The sequence below is a fragment of the Lithohypha guttulata genome (genome assembly GCF_036872675.1).
Source record: "Lithohypha guttulata strain CCFEE 5908 chromosome Unknown scaffold_1, whole genome shotgun sequence".
In the NCBI taxonomy this organism is placed as follows: Eukaryota; Fungi; Ascomycota; class Eurotiomycetes; order Chaetothyriales; family Trichomeriaceae; genus Lithohypha; species Lithohypha guttulata.
The window spans coordinates 1483069-1507619 of NW_027042750.1; the positions used below are offsets into that span (position 1 = coordinate 1483069).

The following is a 24551-nucleotide window of genomic DNA, read 5'->3' on the forward strand; positions in this document are numbered from 1 at the left end:
CTTGGGCAACCAGTCGGAATCGCGACTTTGCCTGAATTTTGTGCAAGCATTCGATCAACCCACTTTGATCCCCACGAAAGCGTTCCGCAAGAGGTTTCATGCTCATCTCCCCGCCTTGCAAACCGGCAGACGTGTTATTGGTATCGGCTAAGAGCCCGGACGAGCACAACAAACGTCGGAGAACTCTAATACAATATGTCTTGTGTGAGTCGTGCAGTTCGCCCGTCCTTTACAAGGACTCCTAAAAAATCAGCACAGGCACAACTCCTGACGACTAGTGAGTCGATGGTAGTTGTCAGTGAGAAGTGTGAAAGCCAACACTCGACATTACCAACATCAAGGTGAGGACGGGCCTTTGGCAGCAATTGCCCATCATGGGATCAATGCAAAGAGGCTCGTACACAACAAGCTTCGCTTTCTTCGAAGCAATATGGGAAGCTGGCATTACTCATGTCTTTGTCAATCTTGGCTCTGACCACCCGTCTATTATCGAAGCAATGGTCAAGGGTGCCAACGAGAAGAAAGGTGAATTCCCACGAATCATCACCTGTCCGAATGAGATGGTAGCATTGTCCATGGCAGATGGATTTGCTCGCCTGACTCGAAAACCGCAATGTGTTATTGTCCACGTCGATGTTGGGACCCAAGGACTAGCAGCTGCTGTGCACAATGCTTCTTGTGGTCGAGCCCCTGTGCTGATCTTCGCTGGTCTCTCACCTATCACGTTAGAGGGTGAATATCGAGGAAGCAGAACAGAGTATATCCACTGGATACAGGACGTGCCGGACCAGAAGCAGATTGTTGCCCAGTACTGTAGGTATACAGGTGAGATCAGGTTCGGACGCAATGTCAAGCAGATTGTGAACAGAGCTCTGCAGTTTGCTACATCCGATCCTGCAGGTCCTGTATATCTATATGGCACAAGAGAAGCTATGGAAGAAGAGATCGATCCATATCAGCTAGACCAAGCACAATGGCATTCTGTCGAACCAGCAGCACTACCCGAATCTGGCGTCAAGACCATCGCAGAAGCACTGGTCGAGGCCAAAGAGCCATTACTACTGGTTGGCTACACTGGTCGTAACGAAGACTCTGTTCACGCTGCAGCTAAACTAGCAGATCTAATCCCAGGTCTCAGAGTTCTAGACACTGGTGGTAGCGACATGTGCTTTCCTGCCAACCACCCTGCCTCACTAGGTCTCCGTTATGGTGTAGAGGAGCACATTTCCTCTGCGGATATGATCCTAGTAGTCGACTGTGATATTCCCTGGATACCCACTCAATGCAAACCATCAACGAAGAAGATCTACCACATCGACGTCGACCCACTCAAACAGCAAATGCCAGTCTTCTACATCAACGCCCTCGCACGCTACAAAGCAGACTCCCACACCGCCTTCACACAACTAACCAACTACCTAACATCCACTCCATCCCTCCAAACCACCCTCTGCGACCCAGCACACATCTCCGCCCGCGAAAGCAGACAACACGAACACAACCAACGCACTGAATCCCGCACCGAAGCCGGCCGCCTCCCACCCGAATCCCAACTCTCCACAACCTCAATCAACCCCTCCACCCTCGCAGCCCAACTCCGCACCCACCTTCCCCCAACAACTATCTTCGCCGTCGAAGCCGTAACCCTGACCGGCTTCATCGCCGACCAAATCGCCCCCATCCTCCCCAAAACCTGGATCAACTGCGGAGGCGGCGGCCTTGGCTGGTCCGGCGGCGGCGCCCTAGGCATAAAACTCGCCTCAGACTACTACTCAACCTCCCCTCCCTCCTCCTCCCCCAAAAACACAAACCGCGGCGCCTTCGTCTGCCAAATCGTCGGCGACGGTACATTCCTCTTTTCTGTCCCAGGATCCGTCTACTGGATCTCCCAGCGCTACAACATTCCCATCCTAACCATTGTCCTCAACAATAAAGGCTGGAACGCGCCCCGTCGATCTCTCCTGCTTGTCCACCCGGACGGCGAAGGCAGTAAAGTCGACAATAAAGCGCTGAATATCAGTTTTGAACCCACGCCCGATTTCAGCGGAATTGCAAAGGCGGCTGCGGGAGGGAGGTGTTGGGCTGGATGTGTGAGGAGTTTGGCGGAGTTGTTGAGGGAGTTGCCTGGTGCGGTGAGAGCGGTGAAGGAGGAGGGGATTTCGGCGGTGTTGGAGGTTAAGCTTGGGGATGAGTTGGTTGATATGACGAAGGAGGATGTTACGGATGCTGTCAAGGGGGCCTCGAGTGGGTAGTTGGGATATGCGGGTGTAGATTAAATAGAGGGATTGTTGAAGCTTGAACCCATAAATTCATGTAAGAGCTGAGACTATCTAAGTTTTTGAACTAGGTATAAATGAGCCTGAACGTATACTGTCGAAGTATTATCTGTTTCCTGGTGCTGGAAAAGAATTCAAAGTATAAAGATGTAAGTAGAGAATCATGGGTTTTTGTACATCGCAGGCTGTAAGTCCTGATCAACGTCTATGCCTTGAGCTGTTGTACACCTGCGCAGCTCGAAATCTCACTCGATACTGAATATGAGCCCTTGCGCACCCCAAGCTAGACATCCAGTCACAAGTCCACGAATCCAGGTAGCTCTTGAAGTAATTGACCACACTCAGAATCGTTCTCGGCCTGCTCAGCAACTGCCTGAGCAGTCCATGACCAATGCAAAGAGTTCGATCTCTGTGCCATGGCTCCTCCGCCTCCCCAGGAATATTGATCAGACTCTAGCATGAAAGGGTTATAGCCTCCTCTTGCGCAGCCATTACCACCCGCCTTGATGATCTCAATGTCGCAGAGCTGAACGGGATCCATCTCAAAGTCTAGTGCGCGAACGATAGGAAGGATATCGGGGTTCTCGAAGCGATCTTTACGATCTGTTCGCCAATCGTTGGGTTTGAGGCTGTTTGGAATGAAGTCGTCGTTGCTATTGCTAAGTGATGCGTTTACTTCGAGCTGTGAACTGGGGTTTTGCACTTCACCAGAAGGAGTCATCTGCTCGGATTTTTTCAAGAGCTTCCTGGTCGAGTCGTTCTCGCTCGACGGAGCTGATTCCATCGTGCTGATCATCTTCGTACGCGTAGTCGCCGATATCTGGTTGATCGTGCTGCTCTTCAACTGCTTCGACGTCATGCTCGGAGATGCTTGGCTTGTGTACGACTTTTCGATGGGCTTAGAAGTGTTAGCGCAACGTTGGGAAGAATTGGGGTCAATCGGCGAACCTCTTGTAGAAGGAGAAGGAATAAAATTCCACGAACCTTCTGCAGCAGAATCCTTTCGTGCAGGGAAGTGTGCATCATTGTCACTATGCACATCCGACGTGGTGGCAGCAGCATCTTTTTGGGCTGATTCAACAACACTGGAAGGTCCTGTAACATCAAGGAACGAGCTATCTCTCATGGCACCTGCTGTGGCTTGCTGGAAGAATGCAAGACGCTTCTCTCTGACGAAATCTGCAACCTCATCGTTGGTCTTGACTGCTCGAGCCGACGGACAATCTTGGTCCTTGTTTGCTTGATGATCCCTTGAAGATGCTTTAGGTTCCTGTCCAATGTCGTCAAAATTTGACCTTTTTACATGCAGTGTGGGTATGTTGGTAGGTCCAGAGGGGGGTAGACTTCTGCTCGCAGCAGCTGTATCTTGCATAACCTTCGATGCAGTAAGTGTCTGGTTTTTAAACAGATCGAGTAGTACCCTGACGCGATTGGCTTCTGTTGTATTTCTGCGGACATTCCAGACCTTTAGAATTGCTCTATAAACACTCTCAGCATTATTAGCAGGATCTCGAGGAAGCCAGACATCGCAGAAGAACGTTTCCAGTTCTTGATTCTGTTTGTCTCTCTCACTTGCTGAGACTTCGGATGTGTATGGGTAGAGTTTGGTGATAGAAGCAAAGACACTATCTTCGCGATAGCCGAATCGCCACGAACCTTCGACAATTTTCTTATCCCTCTTTTGAAGCCACCTTCCAATCTCAGTGCTGAGTGACCACTGTGTTGCGGTTTCCCAAGCTTTACCAGTATCTCTGTTGGGCGGGTTTGACCCTTCAAACCCATTTTCGCTGACTGACATATCCTGAGAATGGCGCTCCACTGGATAGACTTGAGTGAAGATTTGACCACTTGTAGTCTTGCTGATGGATGACATATGTGTCTCCCTGGCAGCAAGTGTATATTCGATAGCACTATGCAGAGTATGTGCACATGCACGCTGGTCCGAAAAAGGCATCTGGGATCGAGGGAACTGCAGCCCACCAAAATGCGTAGCGAGCTCAAGGTTCATACACTCGACATCAGCGAGTGTTCTAACCGACTTATAAGGGAAGATCTCATCGAGCTTGGCAATTAATCCATTCCATTTCTGTACATTGCCGTAGCCTTCATTGAGCCTACATTTCTGATCTCGCCATAAGAGCCATGCGCCCGTCTCAGTTTCCGCGGACCATGGGATGTCCTGAGTCACGGGCCACGATTGTAAGTCTGCTTCGTCTTTAGGCTCTTCCAGATCTTGCTTGATAGCACCCCAGCTATTATCAGAAACTGTATTCGTCAGATCCACCAGAACCTTTTCAGCCTCCGAGCTAAGCTCGTCAGCTTTGGTAGATCTCGAGGGATACATTGTCTTCTTGTACTGAGTTTCCAATATGTAGTTATATTCTTTCAGTTGCTGCTTCGTCATATCAGGATTGTAAGGGAATCTTGTATGTAAGCGTCCAAAATCAGTTGCGGTAGGAGATTTCCAGGTACCAGATCGTATGAGTTCATCCCTTTTCAATAACCATAAGCCTGCCTTGCTATTTGTCGTCCATGCAATATTCCCACCGACAAGATTGGGATTAGGCTTGACTCGTACAGATTGGTCGTTTCTGTCGCCACTCCAAGGGTCATGATGATGGACGTGGCTCAGGACAGTAGGAATTTGTTGCGCGTCGGCCGCGGATGTGGGCTCAATGTAACGATCGCTTCTGCTGACTGGATGCGGTTCGAGAGCTATGTCAACGGGAGGCTGCTGGGCTAAATCGTCACAGACTGCTCCCCAGTCATTAGCGACATCAGCAGATAGGCGCTGCTCAGGTGCACAATCGTGGTGAGCCGTATGACGGGAGCCACCCCATAGAATTTGGTTCGTAGATAAATCAGATTCTTGGTCACTGCAGATTGCGTCATCTTGACCCATTACAGAGTCTGCGTTGTCGTAGTCGTCGAGTCTTTTACGTTCAGGATTTTTACTTCTCATTCTTGAAGTCTTCTCGTCTTGGTGCTGCCAATTGTGGATTAGCCCTAATGTCTCTACCACCTCATCTGTCTCGTCGACAACATGAGGCTGGTCAGCATACCACATACCAGTTTCTTCATCGAGACCTTCGACGTTCAGACCACCTTGTGAGAGATGCTTCTTTGTCAATTCCTCCTTGGCTTCTAGCTCTTGACGCATTTGTCGAGCCTTGTCCCGTCTAACATCTGCGTCCTTACGTAGCAGATCACCTCGATCGTCAGCCGGCTTGAGGAAGTCCAAGCCGTTGGCAGAAGTGCTGCCATCAATGTGCTCTGATGTCCAAATGGGTCCCTGAGGCGTGCTTAGACATCGGACTGTGTCAATAATATTCCAGGCTCGTCTGAACTCGTCTCGGATTGCGACTAGTCCATGGTGACCAACGGTCCGTGCAACATTGTGATCAATCTCAAAAGGGTCCTCGATGGCCAGCAGATATCGTTGTCTGACGTTGGGGTTCTCGTCTGACCATTTGGCTCTGGTCCAGCCTTTGTCTTGTTTTGTCACGATACCACCTAAAGTGCGGATAGAGATGGTTTGCTCGGTCCAGCGAAAGCCGGAAGGTGCAAAGCCGTAGTATCGGAAGAAGCCGATCAGTAGTCCGCCAAGACTTTTTTGGTTACGTGGCATAGTCGATATATATTGTCGAGCCCGGTTGAGATCTCTTTCGAAGCGAACATCGTGTCCTTCGAACAGGCTCGTAGGAGATTGGTTCCAGTCATGGCTCTTGGCCATCTCCTGCAAGTTTGGGAGCACTGGAGGGTGTGCCACGTTGATCAAATAGTGTAGAACCATGAGGATGTAGCCGTACGACGATAGGGTGCCTCGGTAAGGAGTATTGATGTCCCGAGCTTTAGCCCAGTTCTTGACGAAGATACCCATCATCCTAACCCGTGGATCACACTGACCATACGTCCAAAGCAGTCTAGTATTGTGCAGTGCAACATGGTTGGTGAAATTGACGTCGCACTGAATGCCACAATCACCTGCGTACTCCAGCTTGGTATGATCTAGTGTCGGCGTGTCTGGTAGTGCAATACTGGCTGCATCTGCATCGAGGCTAGTGACAGCAGCTGCTTGTTGTACTTCTTGAGCTTCACTCAAGATAGGTAGAGGTGCAACAGACGAAGCATCTGCCGAGTGACCATTCCCGTTAGCCACTTCTGCCTCCCAGTTCGCTCTATGTTGGCGTAGGTTGCGAAGTAGTTCGTTGCTAGGTCTTTCACACACTCTCAAGATAGGTATGCGTGTGTTTGTCAAGAGTCGGGCTCCAATGCCTTGGTCGAGAAGAGCTTTCTCCAAACCTCTCTTTGTTTCATCGGTGACTTCGGCATATTGTGAGGGTTGATATTGAATAGTCAGGAGCAGGTCAACGTCACATCCAGTGGTGCCAAAGCTATTCGCGAGGCTGCCGTATGGCTCGAGTCTTACTTCAGGTCGAGATGAAGTGATAGGATCCAACCTATCATAGACGACGTTTTTTGCTAGTGAATGTAGTCTTTGAGTGAAGTCTCGCTTGGCGTTAATTTCTTCGCGGCTAAGCATGTTTGTCGCACCTCTACTTGCAACAACACCAATATAGTCCACTTGCTCCATCATGCGTTGATTTGTCTGACGTTGGCGTTCGACAGCGGCAAAGTGAGGGTTCGAATTAGGGTTAAAGAGTCGAGGATCATTGGGTGGAGGTCGAGTGTGGTCGTTAGGGACATGGTTCGCAGATCGGGTACTGTGAGAGCCATTGGCACGGCCTCGGCCTCGACCCCTAGCTCGACTGAAGAATTCTTGAGCAGCAGATTGCTGACGTTGATTTGGTTGGCTCATCTGGTAATGATTTGGCACTGGCTGTTGATGCTGAGGAGGAACCAGATTTGGATTCGTGACTTGACGAGAACCAAGAGGTGGAAAAGCATCAAGGCCAGGAGGTGCTTGAGGTTGTGAATATTGATTGTGTTGATAAGTGTTACGAGGGTTTCGTGCAGAACGTGCATGAATTTGAGTGGATTGAGTGCTGTAGTATGATGAGACCTGAGAATGAGAGGATTGTGAAGATTGAGATGGCCGCCTACTGCGTTGATCCAGAGATATCTGAGATAGTTGTTCCTGCACCCTTGGGTCGAAGCCGGGAAGATTATTGGAATCCATAGTAGTCAGCTTGAAGTGTTCCAGGAAAGTGAAGAGCGATTGATCGTGTTGAGGAGCAGAAGCGCGGATTTAAATGCTGGCAACGCTTTAGCGAGCTATCACAAGCGGCTTGAAAGGTAGTGATGAATTCTTGGGATTGATTCGAACTTGAGATGTTAGACGAGAGTCATGGGCAAAGACTCACTTTTCACGCGATGATGCTTCGAAGATGACTTATGTAAACAAATTTCTTGACGCAAATTAGGAGCAGGAGGCAATGCGAGCGAGCGCTGCAGCTAATGCGTGGTACCTAGATATCGCTCGGCTGTTCACCAATCGATGGAAGCGTTGATTGGTGACAAGTTGTTCATGGCTTCCTCGAGGATGCAATAGTAAGCCATGCATATAGAGTGGAGCAGGTCCTCTAGTAAGTCGATGATGCCTAGTTTTCGAGGCATTAGTTACTAGACGTGTCACGAACCGTTTGCGATCCACTGCAACTTGTTGCATTCCATCATCCCATTCTGTTGTTGTTCGTGTATATCGAAAAGCGCTGTACTCCAGTCACAAGGACAAGTCTCATAGAGTTCGCGTGTATAATCTTGCTGAGCCGCGCTTTTACTTGACTTACAGATTGGCTGTCGCGCTTTCGTGTACTCGATCGAGCCTCGTCTCAAACAGTGCCTCCTCGTAGCACCCCTCTCGATATGAACCCTACTCGAAGTAATGGTACTGCACCGACTGCCTACCCTCTCAGCAATGGCACTGGGCCACCTCCAAGGAGAATGGTCAGGAAGAAGGTCGTAAACCCTTTCGCAACGGCCAGACAACCAGGACAAATGCCCCAACTCAATGGCCAACAAGCTCAAACACGTACAGGACCACCAGCTCCCACGAACCGACCACGACCCATTCAAGGAACTAGCGATCCAAATTCTACCAAGCTTAGCGGGTTCAGCGATCCAGCAGTGCAAGCAGGTAACAGACCATACACTGATTACAAGCTGGTGGTCAGTAAGAAGGACATGCTGGATGGTCTAAGATACCATATCATGCAACTCAATGGCAACAAGGTCGTCGACATTCGCGACCCTAAGCAATTTCCTCCTCCTGCCCACCTTCACCGTCGCGACCCGCGAAGTGCTCCTGCTAATGTTCCTCAAGAAGAGCAGGTAGACTTCAAGGATGGCATGACTGAGGCTGAGCGACAGACCATGAAGGACAGAACCGAACAGCGCAAACTCGAGAGGGCTGCCAATCTTGCTCAAATCGCTCCGACGCAAGTCACACGTAAAGCGAATGGTGGGAAGACAAAGACAAAGGCTGTGTTTAAGCGAGAGTACACGGAAGAGGAAAAGCGTCGGATTCAAACAAATTATGAAGAGAAGCTGCCCTGGCATTTGGAGGATTTTGAGAACAAGCACTGTTTCGTGGGGCAGAACCAGGGTCCTTCGGCACGACGATATATCGCTCTCGCACACGAGCCTGCGGCCGGTTCCACGGCAGGCAGGTTTCGTTTGATTCCCGTCGAAAAGCTTTATGAGTTTCAACTGAAGAAACGTCAGATCCACCAAACTATCGAGGATGCTGAGGCTCAAATGAAACGAAAAACACAAACTCCTGAATGGTTGGAACAACTCGAGTATAAATCACAACTGCGAAAAGTCGTCCTCGAACGTGAGAGACAGCCTACAGTCTTCACTGGCGGAAGCAAGAACAACGACTTTGCTGGTCGAACTGGTGAGGACGTCGATCTTGACTTTGACGATTATGATGATGGCGACCTCTTTGCCGACGACGAAGAAGGCGATACCTCCAAGATCAAAGACGAAGACGAAGCTCTTGCTGACAAAAGAATCAGAGAAGACCAGCTTAAGGCGAACCTGTTCGAGATGAAAGAGGAGGCAGACTATGATAAGGAAGAAGAAGACGAAATCAAGCAAGAACAGGCTCGAAAGGAATATGGTCGTACTTACAGAAAAGGCTTGAGCAAGTACGAGCACAACTACAACGTGGCCGATTCTGATTCAGAATACTCGTCTTCAGATGAGGAGGAGGATCCTGACGTGAAGAAACAACGTGAGGACAAAGAGGAAGAGAGACGCAAGGAGCTCGAAGCTGGCCAATCTCTGCAGCCCGATGGCACCAAACTGCTTGCTCCTGCTTCTGGTACAAACACCCCATCGGGTCGAAGAGAGAAGGACTCGCTCGCCTCCAGTGACCGAGAAGGTGGTAAACTTAAAGCCAATCGTAAGCGACCTGGCTCTCCAAACTTGTCCGATGCTGGATCTGGCACCGATACCTCAACTCGAAACAAAAAGCCAAAGATGAAGCACATCTCAGGTGAACGACCTATATCTCGACCAGATTCTCCATCAGGCACCAAGCTTAAGATCCGTGCTTCGGGTGCTGGCAGCGACACCGACGCAGCAGCATCTGATTCACAGGCGAGAAGACTCAAGCTCAAACACAAATCTTCGAACGCACCATCACGAACCGCTTCTCCTGCACCCGGAGCTGTGCGCACACCCACCGCCTCTTCCCCAGCGCCTGTCAGAATGCCCTCTGTTGAGGACATGGCCAATGTCCTCCGCCAACACCCAGAAGGTATTACCGTCGCTGCATTCGTGCGCCTATGCGCGAATCACCTGCCCAACGAGCGACGCAAGGAGATCATAGCAATCGCAAAGCCGATCTTGAAGATAGTGCCACAAGCAGACAACACGAAATTGCTATTCTTGAAGGACAGCCTTCCTGCTTAGAGAGTGGACGTGCGGGGTCACACAGAGGTTGGGATTGAGTACGAGGAGTAAAACGCTGCTGAAATTTTATCGCAGCGAGATGTCTAGCAGACGGGACTGAGGGCATGCGCTCGTCAACATTTGTGCCCCTTATATGCAAGCATACCACATTGGAGGCATTCGCCGTTGAGCGTCTCTCCACAATATACCCGCACAGCTTTGCTCACATGCCTAGTAATACACGAGTGGTACATTTGACGAGGTCTGACGCTAGACATGGACATCAGGTGTGCCTTGGGTGACTGTTGTTAACTAGCGCTTCTTGCAGTTTGTACTAGTATCTTGAGATGTACTGGCAAGAGTGGTGTTTAAACAACCAAGCTATCAGGATATGCAGCAATGTCAGAGACGCACAAACTTCTCGACTGTACCAACAGCGGATGGCATATCGACTGGTCGAGACTGAAGTTGTTGGCGCTCGACGGCGCCAAGTCTTTAGTCCCTAGGCACGATTGCCCTTTGGTTTCTTTAGTACAGGTACTTGGATGAGCTTGTTTGGATTCTTATTACAGCTGTTGAAACAATTTCACAACGTTAGCAATGTATGTATACAATAGAATAGTCTAGTTGCCAACCATGGGCTCTTCTATCGAATTTGAAGTTATGTGTCTAAACCGGTCACTTGTCGCATGGTCATCATCATCAAATCTACAGTGCCTATACTGTACTCTTTTATACTCCTTACTCCAGTTTATCTATCATCTTGACCTTACGATATCCCCAGTCACCGGGTAATTCATTTTCGCGTCAATACCCCGCCGCAAGTCTTCCACAGAAGTTTGCATCAGCCTCTCCGTCCACTCCACCTTGTCCGCGCATGCCTCGGATTTGTCATCTCTGAAACAAGCACAATACGTTCATAGGTAGTAAATGCAGTCTCGTTGCAACATTCCTCTCCTTCTTGCTTCCTATTGTCATAGCTTCATGGCCATGTTGTGAGACTTTTGGTCAGGCCACTACTTGTTGTCTGTATCAGATCTCGGAATATATAGTCAGTACGCCCCGAAGAGGGACGCCTAGAGATCTCGAGTCAATATGCTATGTGTGTCTGATGGAGGTTCTAGAAAGCGTCGAGGTCTGTTCACTCAGTAGGCGAGAAGTTGTGAAATAGTGTGGTCGGCCAGTGTTGCAAAAGCTGTACCTTGTGGAGCAAAGATGTATGCTTTTTTTCTATGCCACAATATCTTTCACACTGCGATGGGGAAGCTATGCTCCCAATGCCAAAGTAGATTTCACCTTGAGCGTCTGCCTCCTCTTCAGAAAACTGTCCGCCGATCCAGCTAGCCGATGCCTCAGCGGTATCGAAAAGAGTGCCAGCATTATGTATAGCCAAAAGGTAGACAGCCACTGCGAAAGCGTGATATGAGCGCTGTCTCGATCAGGATCGAAATCGTCACAGATCTGGTTGAAGAGTTCGGGGTTATCAGTGATGACACCATCAACGCTTTTCGTGATGCCCCACCTCATAATGTTGGGCTCGTTGACTGTCCAGATATATAGTGGTCTTCCAGCTGCCTGGACATCTTTGATGAAACGTGTTCCGATTGGACCATATAGTGCTTTTGCAAACATGTTGAAGCCAACATGAGGTACTTTAAGAAATTGTCGACTGTGACATGTTGAGAAGCCGATGTTAGCCACAGGGTATTCAGGTAGGTATTTGGCGCACAGGTCCAGATATTTTGCGGCCCAGAACCCAAGTACGACTCGACTTGGCCATCTGTTTGGACCTGAAGAGACAGATGCGAGCGTTTCTGCAATCAGGCGCATGACACTGTCCGCATCGTTGTCAAGCTTGATGTCAAGCAATATCCAAATGTGCTGCAGTTCTGGATTTGCAATATACTCGAGTAAATCTTGTAGTCGAGGCATTGGCTCATGTGGTGCTTTGATAGTTCGCAGCTGACTCAAAAACTGCCAGTCACATTCAATTATGCGTTCCTGTCTTCCAAAACAGCGCTTGAGATCAGTATCGTGGGACAGCACGACGACGTTGTCCTTGGACAAGTGTATATCTGTCTCGATAGCATGAGCCCTGCCTTTTTCGATGGCAGTCTTGAAAGCACACATTGTGTTCTCGGGACATTTTGCTTTAAAGCCACGATGAGCTATACTTTGTGGTAGTTTCCGCTTGCCCACGACTCTAGCTTGTGTGAAGGTAGCTTACTTCGTCAGTTAACTTCACACTGTTGACCGAAGCACGTACGTAGGGTGAATATAGCAGGGTCATCAGCTCTGTTCGAACTCATACTGGACTGAGTGTAAAGTCCAGCTTTCTCACCCTGCTGACGAGGCGCTTGCAGCAGAGGTGTTACAACATCATCAGTGGTTGCCATGTCTTTGAATGAAATATTTAATCTCGGTCGAGGCAACAACCAAGTCAAGAGATAGTGAGACCGGTGCTGAGTAACTTTATTTTGAGTTCTTCGTGCTGGCAAAGTCGTCCTCAAAAGCGATGACATCCATCAGAAGGCAGGCACGACAGGTCGTTCGGAGATAAGATCAGGCCACCGACTTTAGCAGACATCGTTGTAACCAAGTGGAAGCGAGTGTAGGCCATGGCTCAAAGTAGTCACTGGCGTAATATGTCGCAGAAACTTCATACCGGATCCATGGCGAGTCGGAAGAACGACTTCGTGCATAAAATCTGGAATTGCACTGCGGCATGATCGTGGCGCTGGAAGCTTGCACTGTTTGAGACGTCTTGGGTGCCACGTTGGACTGAGGGTCTTCCGAATTGGGTGTTGGCGGGCTTCGAAGTGGCTCGCTCGTGCCTAAATTGGATAGGCTTAGGGCAGCATTCGTTCCGAAACCAGAATGTTGGTCGCATCCAGAATCTGGATAGTTTGTGCCAATGCTTACCCTGCGTCACAAAACACGCAAGATGGGATTTCGACTACTGAAGCAGAACATCTGAAGCACTATGTGATACGAGAGTTTTGTAACTAGTGATACGAGTTATCCTAAGAATTGAAACGTGTTGGCGATATAACTTTTTGTCTATTGACAATCCCAGCACTGCAACCCAGCGACTGCATAAGGAATCCTCCTGTTTCGACTCAAATAGCGGCAGCAGCTCATATATGCAACTAGCCGCGTTGATCGAGAACTAACCTAAAGCTTGGAAGGACTCTGGGGGCCCGAGTGTAGTCAAGCTTCTCGCATGTTCACCACGCATCGAATGCAGTCACCCGCGTGCATGTCATGGAAGGCGTCGTTGATCTTGGCCAATGGCTGTCTGTGTGTGATGAACTCGTCTACCTTGAGCAAGCCGTTTTGGTAATCCTTGACCAAGCCAGGTAGTTGAGTACGTCCCTTAACACCACCGAAGGCACAACCTTTCCAGATTCGTCCGGTGACGAGCTGGAATGGTCTTGTAGAGATCTCGGCACCAGCAGGCGCTACACCAATAATGATGGATTGACCCCAGCCCTTATGGCAGGCTTCGAGAGCAGCCCTCATGACCTGCACATTACCAGTGCAGTCAAAGGTGTAGTCGCAGCCACCGTCAGTCATCTCGACGAGCTTGTCTTGTATTTTCTGATCGCCTAATTTGGTTGGATTGACAAAGTCAGTGGCACCAAACTTTTCAGCCCATTCTTTCTTCTTGTCATTGACATCAACCACGATGATTTTGCCTGCCTTGTTCTTGACAGCACCTTGGATGACCGACAGACCAACGCAGCCCGCACCGAAGATGGCTACATTCGAGCCTTCTTCGACGTTAGCTGTGATGACCGCAGCGCCGTAACCTGTAGTGATACCGCAGCCGAGCAAGCATGTTCGGTCCATAGGAGCAGGATCGGTAATCGCGACGACAGAGATATCTGCGACAACGGTGTATTGTGAGAAGGTCGATGTGCCCATAAAGTGTAGCAAATCTTTTCCCTTGCACTTGAAGCGCGATGTTCCGTCCGGCATCACACCCTTACCCTGTGTAGCTCGAATCTTTCCGCAGAGGTTCGTCTTGCCCGACTTGCAAAATTTGCATTCCTTACATTCCGGGGTGCTATAGGTGTTAGTTTGATCCCAAGAGTAATGTCTGAAGCTTACTAGAGTGCCACTACATGATCGCCGGGCTTGACGTTTGTCACACCCTCACCAACTGATTCGACAATACCAGCACCCTCGTGTCCAAGGACGATAGGGAATGCGCCCTCAGGATCCTTGCCTTTACGAAGAGAGGTGAGAAACGTGAGTACCAGTAGGATGTTCCTAAGGTCACTTACCAGAAAGGGTATATGCGTCTGTGGCTCTTTAGTAAAGTGTTCCACCTCCAGGGAGACAAATCTTACCTGTGTGGCATACGCCTGTATAGTAAATCTCTATTCTGACCTACAGCAGGATCAGTAACCTCAACTTTGCTTGTTGGAGGTCCTTTGCAAGCAAGCAGCCTGTCCACTGGTATCGCCGTTCTGTACGTGCTCGGCAAACTCCTGAAGGCTCTCGCCAGTCTACAGTGAGGTCTCTTGACTAACCTCATGAGCTTTTGGTGGTGCGACCTCGATGTCCTCGATCGTCAAGTCTTGAGCACTGTCCCATGCTACGGCTGCTTTGCAGGTAATGGTCTATAGGTAAGATCAGCCTCTAGTTCTTCGAATTCGGATTGAGCGCGTACCTTTCCAGCAGTATCTCCAGGCATCTTGGTTGTTCGTATAGTAAGCTGAAGTCAGATTCAAGAGCTTGTCAGCAGAGAGAAGTTTCCTCAGTGCGTGTTTTGATGATATAATTCTCCCCGCTCATACGACCTACTCGTCCCCCGCGCTCCCGGCACATGCCTCATGCGGAATCGGACTTCCTCTGGCGTCGCCTGAAAGTCCTCGAAGGGCCGAAACTGCCATATCGGAACAATGCATTGCTAAAGGAGGCTCAAACAGGCCGGGAATGCGAAACGGGTGTGCATACCGGCACCGTTATGGTGAAAAGATACCGACGTGAATGGCGTGTGACACTTCGCCCAATATGGTAACAACTTCCGGCTGCTACTACAGTCAGACACGTCCTTTTCTTATACAGCGCTCGTGAAATGAACAATCGAAGTAAACAATATAGACTATCTGCGTTTTAAATGTATTTGCAAACTGCTTGAGGTCCACCAAGCCTTCTGAGTTTTTGAGGATTTTGAGAAGGAGATGAGTACCATCATCACAGGTCGTAGATCAGAGAATTACAAAGTTGTAGACTGGCCTATGCCAATGGGTCATTCCAAACATGCTTGCTGAGCTGACTGGCAAGCTCCTTTGCTGGATTTGTGGTAGACCTGTACATGCCATCGTTCACATCCCTGCGCTATATCCAGAAGCGCCATTGCTGATATGTTGTACAAGAATCGACTCGGAGCATCGATTGTCATTGAGCCTCAGTTGACGAACGAGCGCCAAATATATGACCTGACCATTATCAAAGCGTTCCGAGCGTCGTCCGAGAGTCACGTCTGAAGGAATCAAGTCGGGTCGAACAGCGCCACAACTTTTCCCCTATCAAAGAAGTCCTTCTCTTACATAATGTACAATGTACAAGTGTTTTACCTCCCCGGCAGGCCACCACCCTGCATCATGGCAGCATTTTGCTCCTGGAAGCGCTGCCCTAAACGCTCAGATCCCTTCATCCACTTATCGACGCAACGCATGACGCAGCCTTCTTCTCGTGATATTAATGATTTGGTTGTGAAGTCGTTGACACAGTCGTCGAAGCACCGCTGTACCAATTTCGAGTACATCTGCAGACATCTCAGTCAGCGTATACTCGACCTTGTTGTCGTGAATCCCGTACAGTCATAAACTCCTTCATTTGTCTCTTTTCCATGCGAGCATTAAGCTCCTGCTGTTCCTTAGCATTGAGGCTAGAAAGTGTCAGTGGCTGGATCTCAGGAGGAGCGATTGACCACCATACGCATCCATGGTATTGTCCAGGAGGTTGATACAAATTTGAATACTGTTCTTATTCGATAGCGAGATATACAAATACCTTGCGACAGATTTGAGTCGATGTTATGATATCCTTCGGTAAATGTCCTATTCAAACTGCGCTGTTCCTCGTTTCGGAACATTTTAGGGCAAATGGAGCAAACACTCCAAGGGTGTCGCATAGCAGTCGCGCTGTTTACCCTCACGACGCGTTCTTGCAACATCACGTTCAGGACTCTGGCCATACTTTCTGCTACCATATCTATGCTTCGAGTTCTTCCCAGTAGTCGCAACAAATGCGACTGTTCTTCATCCGACATGGAGAGACCGAACACAACGTAGCTGGTCTGTTGGCTGGGGTTACTGACTCGCGTCTCACGAACCATGGAGTCTTACAAACACAACGACTAGCTACGTATCTTGTGGACAAGCGACAGCTGCGCTTCTCCCAGGTATTCGCGTCTGATTTACAACGCGCGTTGCGAACAGCAACCGCGATATGTGATGTCCAAAGCAGCAACAACAAGAGCAGTCAGATTACCCCAACCTCGTTGGCGCTAATAAGAGAACGAGACTTTGGCTCCTTCGAGCTTTTGCCTTGGCACCGCTCTCAGCAAGCGCATCAGAATGATCCCGTCGTTGCTGACTCCGAGCACAAGCCAAAAGAGACAAAGGATGAAATGAAGGTTCGAGCCAATGCATTCTTGGATGACTATCTGCTGCCCTTACTCGTGGTAGATGAAGAGTCGGAACAGTGCGTGGCAGTCGTATCTCACGGCTTGTTCCTCGCTGCTTTATGGCGAGCTCTCCTGCTGCGCTTCAAGCAAGCGACTGTCTCCTTGAAGCAGGATGTCATACTACCAGGGAAAAGCAAGCCGCTTGAGTACGTCGCAGCCTGGTCTAACACTGGTTTTCTTGAGCTGGACATACAGCATCAACCTGCCAAGACAGTCACAAATATCGAGAAGCCAGACGGTATTAGCACCGATACCGTGCCTACGTTCCTAAACGCCACAATGCAGGTATGTGGTATCAACAGTAAGGAGCATCTAATGCGCCTCAAGAGAGCAAGAGGTGGTCTCGGCTCGAGTGCGTCCGATGACAAGCAGAAGCGACTGGACAATTTCTTCAAGATATCAAAGCCAACGGTAAGTCGAAACGACCTTTACTCCCTCCATCATGATGACATCAAATTTCACACAGACCTGTTCTGAACATCAATGTGGAAGCAAAAATTGTACCAACTGCTGTCTGACCTCTGCAAATCTTCCTCAACACCTCAACCTTTTTGGACCCTAAATCGTTTGCTGACAATCTCCTAGAGTTCAAAGCGGACGAAATTGACTTAGTTCAACCCGCAAAGCATTACCGACCATGACCCCTTCTCACTCCCATCATGAGTCAAGCACGCCCACAAGAGCTGTTCCAGTCCAGCATACAAAGGGCATGTACGACCAATGGTTCATGGCTCCTTTGCCGTTCAGATGACACACATACCCATCCGCTGCCGCCACAAGACTAGCAGCAACTAGAATCCAGCCAGTGACTTTGTTCTCACCCTTCCAAACAGCAGCGTAAATCGCAATGCCCATATACACGTCTCGAATCCCGTAGACCATCAATAAAGCGTCCACGATTCGTTTGCTGGCACCATAATTTAGGTATTCAAACTCGAAGAACGAGAGTGCTGAGCTGGGATTGACAAAGGCGTTTATACCAAATCCTATGAAGATAGTCGCAAACACGCTGGCAAGGATTCGGAGAACGGGATGTTGAGAGTATTTTGCCATGATGTGCTGGTGTACCTGTTTTCGGTATGCCTGAAAGATTTCTTGTGGTTCTCTATTAGAGCATGCGAGGCTTAGATCTTCTTGGTAATTGCTTAAGGTCAATATAAAGTGATCTTTGTCATAACGATAGTCGAGGAGTGTTATTTATAGTAGTAAAAGGAAAGACGAAGTAGAATACCTACGGATCAATGATCGTACTCGTGTTCGGAGGTGGACAATAGGTACGGTAGCCTTTCTCTCAAGAAACTCCTTGGAAGGTGCCCCGCAGCACGCTAGTGTCTCATCAAGTGTTTGTTGGCTCAGTCGACCTGTTTGCCTGTTTTCGGGTCCACACATACTGCTTGGCAGGGGCTTTGTCGTTCGCGAAGACGTTATTCTATAGACTCAATACCTCAAAATGTTGTAAGTAGATTTCAAGAGCGCGCAGACGCTGTACACCACAGCATTCTCGAAGCTGGTCATTAGCAGAAAATACGACGCTAACATGAAAGCACCTGACCCTTATGAATTACATATTCCGTCCTTGCTCCAACCTTGAATACCAGTGCTAAAACAGCCTTTTCTAAGCTGGCTTCAGATCAAAACAGGGAACCATTCTTCCTTCGACATACTTCTTTGTCCATGAGACCTAGAATTCTCCCTCCAAATGTCTTGCGGAAAGAACTTCTCACAATGATGACGACAATAAGGTTGAGTTTTGTGCAATCAACTGACCATACTTACGTGCCGTACTGTAGGTCTGATCGATTCCCTCCTCCGTCTCTCGGCTCTTGCACCGGCAAAGACGACTGAAGGTCGATTCCCATAGACGGAAAATCTTCGAGTCGAGATCGATATCTCTGTGCTAACCGAGCTGGGCGCACTAGGTGATGGAGGTGAGGGCGCTTCAGGAGGTATTCCAGCACCGTTCGAGATTATTGATGCGCGCCGATGAATTGCGATTGGCAATATTGTCGCAGCTGGGCAGATCTGCGACCGCTTGAAGTACTCATCGGATATTATCTTGCGGTCGTACATCCATCTCATCAAAGAAAAGTCTGCTCGGATGGTTCCGACCTCTTGTCCACAACGAAAGTGCTCATGCGCCATATGTCCAAGCATATTGTTCCATGCTAATGCCGGATCGTCCTCTGTTGTCTGGTCGAAATTGGCTTCGCAAAGGAAGCACTTTGCTGTTGTTGGCAATGGACGACCATGAAAGTGAGAGAAGACATGTGTCTTGAAGCTTCGTATGCAAGAGAAGATGAGGTCGCAGCCGAGTATCTGGAAGGGACAGAGAAGATCGGCATCGTGTTCTTCACGTTGGGGTTGTGTGGAATCTATGTCGTTAAACTCTCGTGTACAACCGTTTCGCATCGCATCGGCAACATCGACTTGCAAGCCACTTGCCGTTGACGATGCGATCGAGCTACCACGAGTCAAGCCTGGCACACGGTCCATGAGAGTTGATGAAGTCACAGACGCCGTACCTGACTCGTCCTCTGAGGAGTTGTCTGGAAAGGTTGGACACACCATATCCGCAGTAGAAGATTGACATGGCAGGCTCGAGCCATTCCGACTTGAAAGTGTACTATTGTCACTGCCAGAATCTGAATGACCTGCCCGAGAAGGGCGATTTGACAGTGACGTCGATGGCCAAAGACCTGGATCTACCATCTAGATATCCAAGACATTGTCGAAGCAGTTCTTTGACTGTGCCATCGACCACAATGGCAAAGCAGGACAGCAACCTACTTATCGTCTTCTCGAGGCGCAAGCAAGCGGTCCGCTGCAGCATCTCGATTCAACCATTGATAAGCCCAACTTCTGATGCGGGGTACGTATGCACCCACACATGCTCTACGAATATCGAGAAAGCGTTCGACAGAGAACGATACAGAGAACAATACCTTCTAGGTGTGGCATGGCAAGCTGCAGTACGAGTAGAATAATACAGCGTAGATGCTTTTTCAGTATGCGGAGATGAGACTGCGGTTGAGTATTAAATTTACGTCTAGCCATTAACACATGCTGAGTTCAGGCAAACCTCAACAATCACCTAGAATCGCAGGTGCGGAACGATGTTAACCTCCGCAGCATTTCTGGTAAGCAAAGCACAATGCCAGCACATCCTCACCAAACGCATGCAGCGTCAAGTGCTTAGCGAATCTTTGGCTACCTGCAGTCGTGCTGAACCGTGATTGGCCGCTTCCTCCGTACACTTCTGTCCCTCTATTTGCGGAAACACAATGGCATTGTTGTCGACCGCTACCTCGCAAGCAATCCAGGTACCGTTCAAGGCGCGAAGAGGCGGCGAGCCCTTTGGAAGCGTGGAGTTCTCCTATAGAACATACTCGTTTCAGATCAAGCAGCTATGCGCTCAATCGATATTGCGAATTCGTCGTTCTCGAAGTTGTTCGTCGCGCCAAAGTCCGGCTGCTCCCACTGATCGTCCAAGAACCGGCGCCTACACATGATCTAATGTCCATCCTCGGCGAAGCTCAGCTCTATAGACGAGTGTGAGAACAAAATGCGAGCTCGATACACTTCCATTTCCCCCTCTGTAGCCAAACCCCCACGTGGTTATGTCAGCAGCTCTGCATTTTCTTGGCTGTTCACGTCACAAAAAGTAGGTCTCCAGTGCTTCGCGGTCAAGTCTTGATTCAAAATATTGCGAAAGTACATGTCAAGGCTGACCGTTTTGATGCTGGGCATTGCATGCATTGCGCAAGTAGAAGGCTCTTAAAAGTCTCTGTGCTCCAGTCTCAAAACGGAGTGTTCATGAGCCACATTAGAAACTGCCAAAAAAAAAAAGTCGCGAGATGAGCTCATTGGACTAGAGGCCGCGTGTTCCAACCAGAGTTAAAATGAGTTTATTTTTCCGTTCCGTAGCACCAGAACTCAAATTGAATTTGTTAATGCTACAAGACAATACTGTATGTGGCGTCCATCAATGCTAAGCCAGCATAGCGGGAAATCGCGATGATCTGAACGAGCTCTCTGTAGAGAAATAATTGCGAGCAAAATTGCGCCTGGACAAAAAGTTGTGGCTCACGCGGCTTTGAATCTACGTTCTTCTCCAGCCTCCTGAGCCACAGCGGAGCACGAAGATCTGGGGCTGTGGCCAGCACAACGGTGCCTGGCATCAGGTGGTTGAGACAGCATCTGGAAGAGAGCTGATTCCGTGTGGCGTGGAGACCTGCTCTGATGATGTCGTTTTAGCTCACGTCTGTCTGCCGACAAGAACAGGAGTCGTAAGCAACACGAAAGCAACGACAGGCAATCACACTAAGGTTCGGTTTGCCATGGCTGCGACTGACCAAACTACGTCAGAAACCGGGCAGAGGCAGGTCACTAGCGCAGTTTCATCATTAAATCATCACCCGATCCACCGTGTTTACGCATGACTAAATGTTATAAGCTCGAACGCCGTTCCGTCAAGATTCTGTTCTATCCATTGTCAAACTCAAGCACGTTACATACAGACCGATAACAGTATACCCTTCGCAAAACAATACTCTCAAACCAAATCTCAGTCACAAAACACATACACAATGCCTTTCACAGCTTCGTAAGTATCGCATCCGTGCGCTTCCGAACTGGTGCCAGACCATCAGTTGTCTTTCAGAGGTCATTTGCTGACGTCGATGCGACAGTGATATCTGCAAGGTCATCCTGGCCATCGTCCTCCCACCGCTAGGAGTCTTCCTCGAACGAGGATGCAATGCCGATTTCTTCATCAACATTCTGTTGACCATCTTGGGTTACATCCCAGGTATCATTCACGCTCTGTACGTATCGTTACTCGACATTGACCCAACGATTGCTGACCTCTACGCAGATACATTATTCTCAAGTATTAGACTCGCGAATTCTGAGTTTCCAGTGCAGTCTTATGTGCTGCATGCGCCACTCCACCGAATCGAAGAACGTCTCAACTGCGACGCGCGATATTGGCATATAGGTCCTTATCGCATGAGTACTGTTATATACCCATCCAGTGCTTTACAGAAATAACCAATACGTGGATGGGAAGCTGTTGGCTACACGTGTAACAGGACGTGGATCACGGCTACGATGGATAAGGCGCACTCGAGGATATTTGATGAATGGATAATTATTTAATGCGTGATACCCTTAGTACAGACTCATAGTGCAACTTTAGAATTGAACTCTGCAATGGTTTGCATTCCTATCGTTTTTCTTCTGTATGTTACAGCGACAGGATCTCAACGCTTCTTCTACAGACATTATGGGGACATGACAGAATGAGTGACCGCTACCCTCACCAGAACGAAGAAGGCGTGGAGAGCGCTCTTTCCATAGACGTCCCATCGTTTTCGCAATCCAGCAAGCACAAATGTATTCACACTTTTCGACACCATCACAAACTTAAGTGTGGCTTGCGAAGCTTCAGTGAGATGTTGAAGTAAAGTACCTCTTGGATGACGCTCGTCCAAGTAGCTTGCCCTCGACGTCGAACACAGTAAGCAGTGCGTCCACGCAGTCCACGGACCCAACTTCTTCGGTCATCGACGATGCGTCGAGCACTGCAGACCAGAGTTCGTTCACCACGAGTACCCGATCTGCATCCTCGACATTATCCGGATCTGCGAGCGCGACAAGCACATATACAGCAGCAGCTGCTACCAATAACCCTCAGCAAGAACAACTCAGTACTGGTGCAATAGCTGGTATTGCGACAGGCGCAGTCGTGGTTGTTGCTTTGGCTGCAGCTTACCTGGCCTATCTTTGGGTTGTCAAACGTAAGGAAAAGCAGAGACGACGAAGTCAGCGTTTTTCGACCTGGTTTCCACCAAGCGCAGGAGATGACACAGCTGGATCAGGCAATCCTGCAAGTGCAACGCTAGAGTCGGCCACACAATCGTCCCCTCCTTCGACGCGCTTCTATGCTGCAACGCCGATGCAAGAAAAACGAAAGAGCTTTTGGCGGGGAAGCCAGATCCCGTCCAGCGCGATAGGAGTTGCGGTAGTGCCGAGCATACCACCCTCGCACGAAGCTCCAGGTGCGCCAGCTCAGACAACCTTTAGTGGCATCTCTTGGCCATCATCTGCCACCACTAGAAAATTGGCCACATCTGTGCCAACAGCTACGGAAAATCGTTGGAGCATAGCCACTTCCTTCGACGAGGACAATGAAGCCCATGATCAGGATATCCCTATTCTTGCAAGCCCAAAAGCTCGTTCATCCTCTCGATCTTTCTCCTCTGTCAAAGTCGAAAAGCCAGCACCTTTGCATCTAGGCAGAGTCAAAATACGAGCTGAAAGTCCTCCATCTGCCAGAATGCCGTTAACGCCAGTTTACGATAACGGCGCGTTTGAAGCAAGTATTCGTCAAGTCCTCGAAAGGGCCCCCACCCAAGCTGCAGCAGTCCGTATGTTCGACGACCAACAGGCTCCAAACTTTTCGCGCAAGAAGCCGTCATTTGCTAGAGCCTCCCAAAATGAGAACAGTCATGGACGATCTTTGGATCGAAGTCCATCCGGACGCTTTCCTATCAAGGCTACCACTGCTGATCGCAAACAAAGCCAAGTATCGAACCGAACACACTCTGCTTACACAGAAATCGAAGAGGACGATACACCTGAAAACGAAGAGAACAAGCAACTACAGCTACCAATACCCATGACGAAGAAGTCAGGAAGACCTCCGCTCCGAGATTTACAATGGCCGCAAATTCCACGTCCGTCCGCATTGGCCAAGCAGGCGCAGAAGCTACACAGTCCTCGAGCTGCAATGGCGATCAAACAGGTCGGTTCATCCACGAAGAACGAACGGCCTCAGCTTCAGCAGCGCACCTTCTACAAGTCTCATACATCTTCCTCTTCAGATATGCTATCAATTAGCCCGGCGTCTCCAGTGTTCCCAACGCCACCAACTCGAGCACAGAGAAGCAATCCTGCGAAGCCTCCACCACAACTCGCAATGCGAATGTCACACGCTTATCAAGCTGCTCCACGACCCAGCACAGCTATCACACCGACAAGAAGCAGCAATAGTCTGTCGAAGGTTCCTTCCAACGCTCAGCAGCCGGGAGCCATGTACCAACAAATTCAACGATTGAACACAGGCAGGCCACTGGCTCAGAAACTGCAGAATCAGGGATATCTACCGCGAACAACGTATGGGCAGAAATATCCACCTGTTCCTTCAAGTGGTGGGGACCTATATTTTCGACTTGGTAGGAATCAAGAGGTAGACAGTCAGTGCTAGATATTGATTTCTCGCGAGATTTCTAACTATAGTGGCGCAGGACGTCAGCAAATAGAGACTTAATGAACATTCAGATAGCGATAATACTGTCACAACGTTTAGACGCCGTCTTTTACTATTCCTAAGCCACGAGTTTTTCTTGATTCATGGCTGCCATGTGAATAGTGGTGACAATATCTACATCCCTTCCTCAGACGATTTGCCAGATGTGGACAGCGAGTCTGGTCCTTGGCAGGTAGCAACCAGTGACCAGTAAGCATGCAGATTGCATGCAGCATCTCAATGCACTCGAAGATCTGATCTCACGATTAAGGTTCTAATAGATCATCTCGAATAAACTTTCCGCAGGCTTGGCCCTGGTCCTTCAGAATCTCAACCGAGGAAGCTTCCCCGCATCCCTGTCTGTTTCCTTTTCCCCAGAGTCCGGGCCAGAGTGAACAGGTCC

The 24551-nt window shown here is 49.2% G+C and overlaps 6 protein-coding genes across 6 annotated transcripts; 3 read left to right on the forward strand and 3 right to left on the reverse strand.

Moving 5' to 3' along the window:
* Positions 1–374: 374 nt before the first annotated feature.
* Positions 375–2252, forward strand: LTR64_000544 (uncharacterized protein; the record flags this gene model as incomplete). The annotated part of the gene is given in 2 exon segments (XM_064894929.1): positions 375–813; positions 826–2252. 2 exon segments carry the CDS (start codon positions 375–377, stop codon positions 2250–2252), a joined length of 1866 nt encoding a protein of 621 aa, XP_064757616.1.
* Positions 2253–2571: 319 nt separating this feature from the next.
* Positions 2572–7416, reverse strand: LTR64_000545 (uncharacterized protein; the record flags this gene model as incomplete). Its single annotated transcript, XM_064894930.1, has 1 exon — positions 2572–7416. The coding sequence occupies one exon, from the start codon at positions 7414–7416 to the stop codon at positions 2572–2574; it is 4845 nt and encodes a 1614-aa protein (XP_064757617.1).
* Positions 7417–7794: 378 nt separating this feature from the next.
* Positions 7795–10157, forward strand: TFG1 (transcription factor IIF subunit tfg1; the record flags this gene model as incomplete). Its single annotated transcript, XM_064894931.1, has 2 exons — positions 7795–7822; positions 8029–10157. 2 exons carry the CDS (start codon positions 7795–7797, stop codon positions 10155–10157), a joined length of 2157 nt encoding a protein of 718 aa, XP_064757618.1.
* Positions 10158–11402: 1245 nt separating this feature from the next.
* Positions 11403–12532, reverse strand: LTR64_000547 (uncharacterized protein; the record flags this gene model as incomplete). Its single annotated transcript, XM_064894932.1, has 2 exons — positions 11403–12358; positions 12403–12532. 2 exons carry the CDS (start codon positions 12530–12532, stop codon positions 11403–11405), a joined length of 1086 nt encoding a protein of 361 aa, XP_064757619.1.
* An 814-nt stretch (positions 12533–13346) lies between these two features.
* FDH1_1 (formate dehydrogenase (NAD+)) lies at positions 13347–14838 on the reverse strand (the record flags this gene model as incomplete). Its single annotated transcript, XM_064894933.1, has 6 exons — positions 13347–14205; positions 14250–14367; positions 14426–14443; positions 14492–14531; positions 14675–14764; positions 14815–14838. 6 exons carry the CDS (start codon positions 14836–14838, stop codon positions 13347–13349), a joined length of 1149 nt encoding a protein of 382 aa, XP_064757620.1.
* Positions 14839–16398: 1560 nt separating this feature from the next.
* On the forward strand, positions 16399–17401 carry LTR64_000549 (uncharacterized protein; the record flags this gene model as incomplete). The annotated part of the gene is made up of 2 exons (XM_064894934.1): positions 16399–17250; positions 17306–17401. 2 exons carry the CDS (start codon positions 16399–16401, stop codon positions 17399–17401), a joined length of 948 nt encoding a protein of 315 aa, XP_064757621.1.
* Positions 17402–24551: the final 7150 nt, after the last annotated feature.